General features: G+C 41.5%; 1 protein-coding gene across 1 annotated transcript; it reads right to left on the bottom strand.

Annotated features, from left to right (window-relative positions):
- Positions 1 to 2,995: 2,995 nt before the first annotated feature.
- On the bottom strand, positions 2,996 to 5,150 carry LOC112096423. Its single transcript, XM_024179849.1, has 3 exons — positions 4,571 to 5,150; positions 3,239 to 4,216; positions 2,996 to 3,042 (listed from the first exon to the last, which is right to left on the bottom strand). Exons 1-3 carry the CDS (start codon positions 5,148 to 5,150, stop codon positions 2,996 to 2,998), a joined length of 1,605 nt encoding a protein of 534 aa, XP_024035617.1.
- Positions 5,151 to 13,770: the final 8,620 nt, after the last annotated feature.

The raw sequence follows: 13,770 nt of genomic DNA, 5'->3' as shown, positions 1-13,770 counted from the left end.
CTGAGTTCGCGGAGCCCGAAGTATGCTTGGGTCAGCAAGATGCAGATGTAGGCAACGACGAAACTCAAGTATGGCAGATATCTGTGGATGGGTCATCAGGAGAGCGGGGTTCAGGAGCAGGGATTGTCCTGGAAGGCCCAGAGGGGGAGGAGATCTCTTATGCTGTAAAGTTGGAATTTGCAGCCACAAATAACCAGGCAGAATATGAAGCCTTGATAGCAGGGCTGGAATTGGCTAGGGCCGTGAAAGCGGACAGAGTTAAGATCAGAACCGATTCCCAGCTGGTTGCGAATCATGTCAGTGAAAGATTCCAACCAAGAGAGGAGAAGATGGAACAATACCTAAGGATAGTCAGGCAGATGATGGGGAAGTTCGAAGCAGTGGAGGTGATACAAATCCCCAGGGAGCAGAATAGTCGAGCAGACATTTTGGCTAGGATGGCAGCCGTCGCCGACCCAAAAATGCCAAAGTCGGTCCCCCTAGAAGTGAAGTCTCGCCCGAGTATCGAGCAAAATTTGGGGGTGTTGCGGATAGAACAAAAAAGCTCGTGGAGGGACCCGATAGTTTCATACCTTAGAGACGGGGTCTTACCACCAGATAAGCTACGGGCTCGGAAGATTAGAGCTCAGGCCTCGAGATACACGATGATCGATGGGGTACTGTATCGACGAGGATATACATTACCGTTCCTTCGGTGTTTGGACGATGACGACGCGGATTACGTGCTGAGGGAAGTGCATGAAGGAATTTGCGGAAATCATTCTGGCGGGAGGTCCCTGGCCCACAAGGTTCTAAGGCAGGGATATTTCTGGCCGACGATGCACCAGGATGCGCAAAGGAAGACCAGGAGCTGTGCAAGCTGCCAGAGTTTTGCGAATTTCTCTAACCAACCACCAGAGAAGCTCACTTCCATGGCCTCCCCTTGGCCATTCGCTCAATGGGGAATTGATCTGATCGGCCCATTGCCAAAGGGACGAGGAGCAGCAACACATGCAATAGTCGCTATAGATTACTTCACGAAGTGGATAGAGGTAGAAGCCCTTAGCAGAATCACAGAGAAGAAAACAACAGACTTCGTGTGGAGAAACCTGGTCTGTCGATACGGGATCCCATATGCCTTGGTAACGGATAATGGCAGGCAGTTCGATAATCACAGCTTCAGGGATTTCTGCCAGAACCTCGGGATAGAGCTGAAGTATTGCTCGCCTGCTCACCCTCAATCGAATGGACAAGTAGAAGCAGCCAACAAGACAGTCAAAAGGCTTCTGAAAACCAGGCTCGGAGCAAAAAAGGGTGCGTGGGTTGACGAGCTGTCAGGTGTACTATGGGCATACAGAACAACCCACAAAACCGCAACGGGGGAGACACCGTTCGCTTTGGCTTTCGGACATGAAGCGGTCGTGCCGGCTGAGGTAGGAACGGCCACACACCGGACAGATCATTTCAATGAACAGGAGAACGACGAGCAGATATGTTTGAATCTTGATCTGCTAATGGAGAGGAGGGAACAAGCAGCCGAGCGATCAGTCACTTACCAACAGAGGGTTGCTCGGTATTATAACCAGAAGGTGAACATACGGCAATTCAGGGTCGGAGACTGGGTACTGAGAAGAGTGAATCAGAGCACCAAAGATTCGACTCAAGGAGTGCTGGGACCGAATTGGGAAGGGCCGTATAGAGTCAAGCAGATAGCGGGGCCCGGAGCTTACAAGCTGGTTCGCGCGGACGGCCACGAAGTGAAACGCCCATGGAACGCAGCACACCTCCGAAAATACTTCCAGTAAGACTTGCTCACATTTTAAAGCAATTTCTGCTCATGCTGTCTATCTTTTATTTTTATGTTTTATGTCCGAACAATTTCATGTAAGTCAAATCCTGCCATTAATGTAACGTCGACGAATTTATTTCGCTTGAAATCGAAAAAAAAAAAAAAAAAAATCCTAAGGCATGCAAAGGCTCGCCAAGTCTCAGAGCCTGTCTTATGGCGAGACAGAAGCCAAGCATGCCAGGATCTGCTCGGCCACGAGAAGGCAGCAGAATCCAAATCGTTTGAAGAAAATCCTGAGGCATGCAAAGGCTCGCCAAGTCTCAGAGCCTGTCTTATGGCGAGACAGAAGCCAAGCATGCCAGGATCTGCTCGGCCACGAGAAGGCAGCAGAATCCAAATCGTTTGAAGAAAATCCTAAGGCATGCAAAGGCTCGCCAAGTCTCAGAGCCTGTCCTATGGCGAGACAGAAGCCAAGCATGCCAGGATCTGCTCGGCCACGAGAAGGCAGCAGAATCCAAATCGTTTGAAGAAAATCCTAAGGCATGCAAAGGCTCGCCAAGTCTCAGAGCCTGTCTTATGGCGAGACAGAAGCCAAGCATGCCAGGATCTGCTCGGCCACGAGAAGGCAGCAGAATCCAAATCGTTTGAAGAAAATCCTAAGGCATGCAAAGGCTCGCCAAGTCTCAGAGCCTGTCTTATGGCGAGACAGAAGCCAAGCATGCCGGGATCTGCTCGGCCATGAGAAGGCAGCAGAATCCAAATCGTTTGAAGAAAATCCTAAGGCATGCAAAGGCTCGCCAAGTCTCAGAGCCTGTCTTATGGCGAGACAGAAGCCAAGCATGCCAGGATCTGCTCGGCCACGAGAAGGCAGCAGAATCCAAATCGTTTGAAGAAAATCCTAAGGCATGCAAAGGCTCGCCAAGTCTCAGAGCCTGTCTTATGGCGAGACAGAAGCCAAGCATGCCAGGATCTGCTCGGCCACGAGAAGGCAGCAGAATCCAAATCGTTTGAAGAAGATTCCCAAGGCATGCGAAGGCTCGACAAAGTCTCAAAGCCTGTCTTAGGGCCAGACAAAAGCCCAGCATGCCAGGATCTGTTCGTTCGCGAGAAGGCGAGCAGACTCCGAAGCATTCGGAAAGTTTTTTACGGCACGCAAAGGCCTCACCAAGTCTCAAAGCCTGTCTTACGGCGAGACAGAAGCGATCAGCGTTTCAGACGAAAATTAATTCATGAGTACGACACGAGATAGTAATCAACAACATTTTTATTAATGGCTAACAGAGGGGATAAATTTCATAAACGTTGTTCATTACAATACAAGAAGAAATATATCAAAAAGATGGTGGATCAGTGAGCCGAGCAGCATCGGTTGGCTGGACCTCCTCGGGTGCGGGAGGGGTATCACCAGTTGCGTCCGGGGGGTGCTCGCCTCGCCAACATCAGCAGGGACTGCACGAGGAGGAGAGTTACCCTCCTCAATCACGATCGGCTCTAACCCCTCGGCATCTTCCTTGGCCGCCTCCTCGTCCATATGTTGAGCAACACCAGCTGCAAGGTCATCCATCTTCAGATCAGGGTGTTGCTTCCCGAGGACGGCCATGATACAACGATACGAATGCCGAAGTCCCTGGTCGTACTGGTTGTCGGCCTCCCTCTCCAAGTTCTCTACATGAGCTCGGTGGGAATCGCGGAGAGATTCGAGCTGAGCCTCATACATGGCCCTCTGCCCTTGGAGATCCTCCTTAACCTTGGTCAGCTCCTCCTCGAGGGTAATGGCTTTTGCTTGAGCAAGGGACTCTTGCTCTATCAGCTTGAGGTTCTCAACGTTTAGCTCACCCGCCTTTTTCTCGGCAACGTCAGCTCTGGTCGTCGCCGATTGAATGTCCTCCTTCATCTTCCTGTCGTAACGGCCAACCTTGGCCTTATAGTAGGTGGCCATGCAGCTGAGATGGAAAGCACTGTACTGCATGGCTCCCACCAGCTCGCCCAGGGTACAACCGTCAAAGCCCTCCAGGTCCTTCTTGCTCACGAGTTTAGACAACTCATTGAGATAGGGAACCAAGTGTTCTGGTCGGCTGTCGGGTAAGCGAGACCGAGGCACAACAGGTGGAGAAGAGGAAGCAGGATCAGTGGCCGCTCTACTGGATTCCCCGACTTTAGCAGAGGCAGGAGGGAGAGCCTGCAAGGAAGGAACCTGCTGCACGATGTTCTTTCGCTTCGCAGCGGGAGCATCTTTGTCCTGGTCCCTATCGGTTGTTGGAGGCCGAGAGCGTTTCCTGGTCAGAGCTCCAATCACTGCGTCCTCCATCTTATGGCCAGGAAGTATCAACCGAGACTCGAGGAAGTTGTATGTAGACAGCAGTTCTCGGCTCGAGCAGGAATTGGCCAATACAGCCTCGACCCGTTTAAGCAGACCAGGTCGGAGCGGGAAGTGAACACCCCAGGAAACTACAGCACAAACAGACACTTGGTTAGAGACAAACCAATACAGCAGGAACAATTATGGATACAAGACATCTAAAGCGAGCAGGCAACCTGGGACCGTGAAACGGGGTGGGACGCGACAATCCTTCCCGTCTATTTGTGCAACTTGACCCCAGGGACCCCCAGCAAAAAAGAATTTCCTCTTCCAAGTCCCACCACCACCAGTTGGAAGATCAGTTATGGGTTTCCTGCTCTTGGTACCAGATTGGAAGTAGTACCAGCCGGCATCTTTAGGGCTGCTCTTCAGCTGGTACAGGTGCTTCACCTCATCAACCGTGGGCTCGCTTTGGCAACATCTGTCCCACAATATGAACAGACCAGAAAGCACTCTCCACCCGTTGGGGTTCAGCTGACCAGGAGCCAGATTTAGCCCGTTAAGTATCCGGGTAAAGTAAGGCTGCAAGGGACACCTCAGCCCATACTTAAAGCTCTCCAGATACAGGGTAACATATCCCCTGGGAGGCCGGCTAGGTGTATCCTTCTTTCCTGGGATCTTAAGAGGTATCTCACCAGGAATACTATACCTAAGTCGGAGGTCATTGAGCTCGTCAAACGTGGTCGTACACGACATGTAATCAATGGCATAATCACGCGACAAGGCTCTACCTCCTACTGTACCCCGTTCTTCTGGTCGTGATGCTCCTGATGGGGACGCCTCACCAGAATCATCCCCTTGACCCTCACTCAAGGTGTTCTCCGATCCAGAAGATCCTTCTTCATCGCTACTGTCGCTCGAGGAGGTTGTTTGGGGAGACATCCTCCTAGCGCTAGTACCAACACTAGACCTAATGGGCTCTAAGGGGATCCCGGGATCAAAAGCAAGATCAGCGGGCAGACTAGGCAAAAAACCTAGTTCGTCGTCACCAACCTCAACGACCTTCTCCTTACCCTTCGACATATCCTAAGTTCTAACCAAGACACCACCGCCAACTACAACCTCAAGCAAAGCAGAGAGAAAGGAAATTACCTACAACTAACCAATACCGAAAAAAATAGAAGAAATACCTGAAGCAGGGACTCGGTCAGAGAGAGACAGGGATGACAGCTTTGGCGCCGAGGTTCATTCGCCGGAGAGACAAGAATGGAGGAAATGACGAGTTCGTGTTTGAAGATTTTGGGTTTCCTTACTGAGAAGCAAGCTCTTGGGCTGCCAGCATTTAATGACGCATATTCCGAGAATCCCGTAACCGTCGGTTTGAAATTCAAATGGAGGGGGGGGATTTCTGCCACGTCACCTCGTCCGCAATTAAATGCGACATGACTCCTGGCAGCCTTTTCCAAACCCACGCGAGCGAGTACTATCGAGTTTCTACTGCTGGTCCACTACATTACCCAACACCAGAAACTGGGGGACCGGTGTTTGGGAGGGATACTGTTTGGGACAAATGCGTCGAAGGGACCAGGAATGACGAGCAGACATCTGATGGCGGAGTTCTGCGAACCGATGTGTTCCGTTAAAGCCTAGCGCGTGGAGGAACAGGATCAGAAACATCCTGCTCGTCCACGATGTTGTCGTCCGCGAGGCCAATTCCTATAAAAGGCATGAGGCCATTCCGGCTAGAGATCGAGAGGCGAGGAGACCCGGTCGACGGCAGTTGGCAAGACGTGCTCTCCAGCACGAGAATCTAGGCACAACAGCCACGCTTTCCCCAGAACCGCGACGTAACACGCAAGATCTCACAGAGCCATGACAGCCACACTTTCCCCCGAACCGTGGCGTAACACGCAAGGTCTCACAGAGCCGTGGCAGCCACGCTTTCCCCTGAACCGTGGCATAACACGCTAGATCCCATGTTTTGCCCATAACGCAGCAGTTGAAGTCCCATACCGTCTCGAAAAGAGCGGAAGACTGAGATTCAGAGGAAGCCTATAAAAAGGTAGCCAACGAAGGTAAAAGGGTTGGCATTCTTGAAAAAAGGGGAGAAAACCACAAGAAACGCCATAAGACCTGTGGCAAGCTTTTCCCGAACCTTCATATCTGACTTGAGCGTCGGAGGGTTTGCGCCGGGAAAACAACCGGCGTACTCTGACTTATCTGTGTACGCAGGGACCTCCGGAGAAGAAGCCTGGCGAGGAGACCTCCTGGTAGTGACGAAGTTGATCGAGCAGAGATCCTGATCGTAGAACGAGGAGAACCGGAATCTCGCATCAACAATTATATTATGATTCTAGAAGAGATAGGTTTATTTCAGCCATACATAAACCTTTTTCTTTTCTTTTTGCCTTAAAAGTCATTGCATGTTTTGAACTTATATAACCCCCTAGGTATAATTTATTTTGTTTTTCTTACACCATACCTAACACTCAAGAACTGCTAGTTACATGTATTTGCCATTAAAAAAAGTATTTCACTCTCTCTATTCCCCCAGGTCGTACATGCACCCACTAAATCAAACGACACAAAAGATTTCATTTCTTCACTTTTATCACCACCACGATCAGTCAATTTTCTCTATAATTGTATATTTGTTTGTGTTTCTCTTTTTTTTTTTTTTTTTTTTTTTTTTGCATTTTGCAGAAGACAAAAACCGAAGAAACTAACACTTTGATTCCACCCAATGACCTTCAGATCATTGACGCTTTGCCTTTGAGGATGGTGCCTGCTCTTGATCAAAAGCCTAGAAGGGGAAGGGGCATAGAAGTCCACTCATAGATGGAAGAAGAATTGGATTGCCTGAAGGGTGAATATTCGAGCAGAGGCAAAGAACCCACGCTAATTACAAAGGAAAAATTGACCCGGTGGCCCCAACACTCAATTTCTTCTTATCTAGGTTTTCATAGCTTTAAAAGTTAACTTTCAAATTAGAGAGCTGTATGCTGAAATTGCACGTTGCTTATAATTCTGTGGGATATGTTTATTAATTTTATTTTATTATTATGTACAGAGTATGTTTTTTCAATTAATAACTCGAATGTATAGTTACAGAAATTTATTTCAAAAGCATGTGGTGCGCCTAACGTCGAGTGTGTTTCAAATGAATGTGCAGTTTTACTATAAGCCGGGAACAAACAAGCAGTTCAGATCATTTAAAGAAGTCGAGAAGCACTTACAGTCAAAAGGACAAAATATTAATCGAATTACTCCTAACGCATTGCAAGAAAATGACCGGAAGAAGCTTGAGACACCGCCGGTAGCTGGCCTTACCAAAGTGAGTGAGCTTTCAAAATCAAATCTTACTTTCGGCTTGTATTTAAATTGTTGCTTTTAATTTTAGTATATTTCATGCAACATCTATGTGTATACTTATACTGATATACATGCAGGATGCTGCTGGGAGCTCTAATCCTGACCCTGAATCAAGCAACCAACAGCCAAAGAGGAGGAAGATCGGTGCTAAAGCGAAACGTATTAAATTTGACTTTAAAAACCGGCCTGAAGAAGTTACATGGGTTCTTGCCGATGCTTATACCAACAATTGGTCAGCCTTTATTGGACAAGAGAAGTTTTCAAATGACACGCAGCAGACTTGGTCTAAAACTCTTATGGAGATCAATAACCCAGAGAATCAAGATCATAATAACAAAAAACGTGCATTATTTTTAATTTAAACGAAATTATGTGTATATATGCAAAGTGTTCATCATGAACACAAATAAATCCTGATGTGTGATAAACCCCATGATAACAACAATTTCTATAGTTTAGATTTTTTCCTATTCAATGCATCGGAAAAGTTGATAAAATTTTTTATTGATAAAAAAACACACAAGACATATGGAATTTCTACTTTAAAAAAGAAAGAAACTGTTTAATTACTTAATTATCCAAGCAATTAGATACTGCAAATCCATAGAGATATGGGTACCAAACATCAAATAATGGAAGCTCATATGCGCTATATATAAGGCAAACCATGTACTATTGTGACTTGGGTAAAATAAGATATGGAATTTATTCCAGAAAAATAGTTTCAAATGAGAAATACGCTGTAATTTCTTTCTACCCTCATGCAAATTTATCTCTTGAAAAAAAAAGTTCGTCTTAGTGGCAGAATTATATCCATTTGATACGATTCATAATAGAGAATCTACAAACAACATGGCAAACAAAAAAAAGAGCAAAGTTAAAGGACCAAAATGTAACATTTTCCTATAATTAGTAAAATGACTACTTAATCTACAGTATTTCAAACATAAAGAGGAAAAACAAAATGGGGCCTGCCTAGATAAAATTATAGCATAATATCTTGATTAACTTAATTTAGACCACACTGATGAGAGTAGCCGTTGCTTTAGTAAATTTACTCTGAATCTCCTCCACCTTTACTTACCAAATGTGCAAACATTGCCAACTTTTGCATGCAATAAAAAGGACACAATAATAAGCCAATTTATTTGACACTCACTAGATCTGTTTCCTCTCTCTATCTACCTCTCTTTCTCAATTTCTAGGGTTAATTGGTTGGAAAAGTAGAGACATGAAGGCCTCATCATCAGTGCCGACACTTCCTTCTCAAGAAATGACCGATGGGGTAATTAATTCCGCTCCTATCCTTGCTCTATGCCATTTTCTTGATTCTCTAATAAGATCATCAACAAATTAGATGGCTCGAGGCGCAGATCTGATGGAATTTTGCTTAATTAACATTTTTTTAATTTAATAATTTTACTAAGTTTTAAAAGTTTGTGAATTAACCAAAAGAGAACAACAATTGAGGAAGAAAGAATTAAGGTACATGATTCTCTCGTTCATGTAAGCTTTATCTGATTATTATTCATATTAGTTCCGCAGTATGATTCTTTCATTCACGAGTTAATTTAAATAAAGTACAGTCATTTTTTCGAGTCACGACATTTTACAAGACATATGATGTGAGAGCAATGGACAAATTCCTTCAAAAAAAAAATCAAATCAAATAAATCGACAATTTGCTCGATAACAGAAAATTCTTATTCAAGATTCATCCTGATGGCTTCCTTTTTGAACTTACTGAAAATTATATGTCTATCCAAATTCCACTCTCTATTCAATTCAATTTCAGGTTATTAAGTAATCTCTTAATCTACCCTTCATATATTGTAGACTTCTTTAGCTTCCATCATTGAACACTAATTAAAGGATAATTATGAATTGCAGCCTCTTCCATCGCGTGTAGCAACGGATGGAGTGCAAGATACTGTATGTTATCGCTATCTCTATAACTATTTCTAGGTTTTTTTTTTTTGTTGTTGTAGTCAATGCTTGATACTGAGCTATATGCTACCTGTAAGAGAAAAAAATGCAGGAAATGCATAAATTTGATTAATTGTTTTTCATTAGCAAACTAATTTATGGATCTCAAGTTTTCTTTTAGGTCAGAGGGGGGTATAGAGCGTAAATGTGATTTCGCGCGTTTTTTTTTTCTTGAAAAAGAAAAGAAAGAAAAACATGATACATACATACATACATGAGTTGTCAAAACAAAAAGGGAAGAATAAAATGGGTTTCGCGCCTAATATTAAATGTTCATGTAGATTACATAAACTATGAAATTACTAATAGAAATAAGTCAGTTAAAAACTTTAGTTTCAAACTACTTAATATGATTGTTATTAAAAAAAAATTTATATATATCGAGATCATATTACAATGTTGTTTACTATTTATCATTAGTGTAATATTGAATGTCATTATGTGTCAATCATTATTACCTATCATATGACATCGAGATTACCTATGCTTGGGCAAGTTAGTAAAAAAATTTAGAATGTTATGTATGGTAGGAGACAGTTTATCTTTTGTTCACGTTGATTCGTAATTTACATTATTTAGTTATATATTAATTTTTTATTCCTGCAAAAAGAAAATATTAATTATGATAGCTAATATGATTGGGAACGTAAATGTGAAATTAATATTTCTTTAGAGGTGCATTACTTAAATGTGGATTTACTATTGATTTTTATGTGAATTAGACAATCTAAGAGTTATTTAATACCAGTGAAAAATAAGATATCTATGAGATTTAACTGTTACTATTATTTTTGTAGGAAAAACAAATTTACATCAATCTTATACAATTGGAAAGATAAAAATAAATGTGTATTTAGTATATCCCTATTTTTTATGGTTTTCATTACAAGAGAATCTTCTTATTAATTCATTTTCCTTCAAAAGTCCTTTTTATTCTAATTAGATAAACTATAATTGCTACTTGTTTCAATTATCCCATATCGGTTGTGGAAGGGGCCGGTAGTGACTTTATAAGTGTGAGGGAAAGCCTCACCCCTTGAGCTAGCTTTTGGGGTTGAAAGAGGCATAGGACTACCAAACACTAATATTAAAGCTCAGGTTCACCAACATCTCAACCTAATAGTCTAATTGAGAGAATATGTATCTATGCTTTTGATCCAAGCCCTGTGTGTGAGGAGGAGATTATTGGGGTTATCCCACAATGGTTGGGGAAGGGGCTGATAGTGACTTTATAAGTGTGAGGGTAAACCTTACCTCTTAAGTTAGCTTTTGGAGTTGAGAGAGGTCCAATACTATCTAACGCTCCAGCATTCTTTATCAACGATATTCTTGTGTCCCTTTCAAATTAATGATAGGGTTAGTGCGGCCGAGTTTCTATTTTAACATGTATGCATAGATTAATTTATAAGAGGTAGGTTTATTTCAGCCTTACGTAAACTTTTTTTTTTTTTGCGTTAAAATTCATTGCATGTTTTAAACTTATACAACGTCCTAGGTATAATTTATTTTATTTTATTTACACAATACGTAGCACTCAAGGACTGCTAGTTAAATGTACTTGCCATCAAAAAATGTATTTCACTCTCTCTATTCCCCCAGATCGTACATGCACCCACCAAATCAAACGACAAGAAAGATTTTATTTCTTCACTTTTATCACCACCATGATAAGTCAATTTTCTCTGTAATTGTATATTTATTTGGTATTCTCTTTTTTCTTTTTTTGTTGCATTTTGCAGATGACGAAAGCCGAAGAAACTAACACTTTGATTCCGCCCAATGAGCTTCAGATCATTGACGCTGTGCCTTTGAGGATGGTGCCTGCTCTTGATCAAAAGCCGAGAAGGGGAAAAGGCCCTAGAGGTCCACTGATAGACGGCAGAAGAATTGGATTGCCTGAAGGATGGATGTTCGAGCAGAGGCAAAGAACCCACGCTAATTACAAAGGAAAAATTGACCAGGTTGCCCCAACACTCAATTTCTTCTTATCTAGGTTTTCATAGCTTTGAAAGTTAACTTTCAAATTAGAGAGCTGTATGCTGAAATTGCCTGTTGTTTATAACTCTGTGGGACATGTTTATTAATTTTAATTAATTATTCTGTACTGAGTATTTTTCAATTAATAGCTCAAATGTATAGTTACAGAAATTTATTTCAAAAGCATGTGGTGCGCCTGATTGCTGACTGTGTTTCAAATGAATGTGCAGTTCTACTATGAGCCGGGGACAAACAAGCAGTTCAGATCATTTAAAGAAGTCGAGAAGCACTTACTGTCAAAAGGACAAAATATTAATCCAATTACTCCTAACGCATTGCAAGAAAATGACCGGCAGAAGCTTGAGACACCACCAGTAGTTGGCCTTACCAATGTGAGGGAGCTTTCAAAATCACATCTCATCTTTGGCTTGTATTTAAATTGTTGTTTTCAATTTTCTTATATTCGATGTAACATCCTTGAGTATACATATACACGCAGGATGCTGCTGGGAGCTCTAACCCTGACCCTCAATCAAGTAGCCAACAGCCAAAGAGGGGGAGGAAGATTGGTGCTAAAGCTAAAGGTATTAAATTTGACTTTAAAAACCGGCCTGAAGAAGTTACATGGGTTCTTGCTGATGCTCGGACCGACAACTGGTCAGCCTTTATTGGACAAGAGAAGGTTTCAAATGACACACAGCAGACTTGGTCTAAAACTCTTATGGAGATCAATAACCCATAGAATCAAGATCATAATAACAAATAAAGTGGATTTTTTTTTTAATTTAAACAAAGTTATGTGTATATATGCAAAGTGTTCATCATGAACACAAATAAATCATGATGTGTGATAACAACAATTTCTATAGTTTAGATTTTTTCCAATTCAATGCATCGGAGAAGTTGATAAAAAATTTTATTGATAACAAAACACACAAGAGATATGGAATTTCTGCTTTAAAAAAGAAAGAAACTATTTAATTAATTAAATATCCAAGCAATTAGATACTGCAAATCCTTACAGATACGGGGACCAAACATCAAATAATGGAAGCTCATATGCGCTATATATAAAGCAAACCATTTACTATTGTGACTTGAGTAAAATAAGATATGGAATTTATTCCAGAAAAATAGTTTCAAATGAGAAATACATTGCAATTTCTTTCAACGCTCGTGCAAATTTCTCTCTTGCAAAAAAACTAAAAAAGTTCGTCTTAATGGCAGAATTATATCTATTTGATACGCTTCATAATATAGAATCTACAAACAACGTGGCAAACAAAAAAAAAGAGTAAAGTTAAAGGACCAAAATGTAACATTTACATTAAATTAGTAAAATAACTACTTAATCTACACTATTTCAAAACAGTAGGAAAAAAACAAAAGAGGCCTGCCTAGATAAAATTATAGCATAATATCTAGATAAACTTAATTTGGACCCCAATGATGAGAGTAGCCGTTGCTTTAGCAAATTTACCCTTAATCTCCTCCACCTTTACTTACCAAATGTGCAAACATTGCCAACTTTTGCATGCAATAAAAAGGACACAATAATAAACCAATTTATTTGATACTCACTAGATCTGTTTCCTCTCTCTATCTACCTCTCTTTCTCAATTTCTAGGGTTAATTGGTTAGCAAAGTGCAGACATGAAGGCCTCATCATCAGTACCGACATGTGCTTCTCAGGAAATGACCGATGGGGTAATTAATTCAGCTCCTAGCCTTGCTATATGCCATTTTCTTGATTCTCTAATAAGATCATCAACAAATTAGATGACTCGAGGCTCAGATCTGATGTAAATTTTGCTTAATTAACATTTTTTTAATTTAACAATTTTACTGCTTTAAAAAATTTGTGAATTAACCCTAACGGAACAACAATTGATGAAGAAAAAATTAAGGTACATGATTCTCTCGTTCATGTGAGCTTTATCTGATTATTATTCATATTGGTTCCGCAGTATGATTCTTTCATTCACGAGTTAAGTTAAATAAATTACAGTCATTTTTTATAATCATTACATTTTACAAGACACATGATGTGAGAGAAATGGACAAATTCATTCAAAAAAAAAATCAAATAAATCGACAATTTGCTCGATAAGAAAAAATTCTTATTCAAGATACATCCTGATTGCTTCCTTTTTGAACTTACTGAACATTATATGTCTATCCAAATTCCACTCTCTATTCAATTCAATTTCAGGTTATTAAGTAATCTCTTAATCTACCCTGCATATATTGTAGACTTCTTTAGCTTCCATCATTGAACACTAATTAAAGGATAATTATGAATTGCAGCATCTTCCATCGCGTGTAGCAACGGATGGAGTGCAAGATGCGGTACGTTATCGCTATCTCT

This window comes from Citrus clementina, unplaced genomic scaffold (assembly GCF_000493195.1).
Source record: "Citrus clementina cultivar Clemenules unplaced genomic scaffold, Citrus_clementina_v1.0 scaffold_8, whole genome shotgun sequence".
NCBI classification, from domain to species: domain Eukaryota; kingdom Viridiplantae; phylum Streptophyta; class Magnoliopsida; order Sapindales; family Rutaceae; genus Citrus; species Citrus x clementina.
The sequence above is the reverse complement of the archived record's forward strand: the minus strand, read 5'-3'. Positions and strand labels throughout refer to the sequence as shown.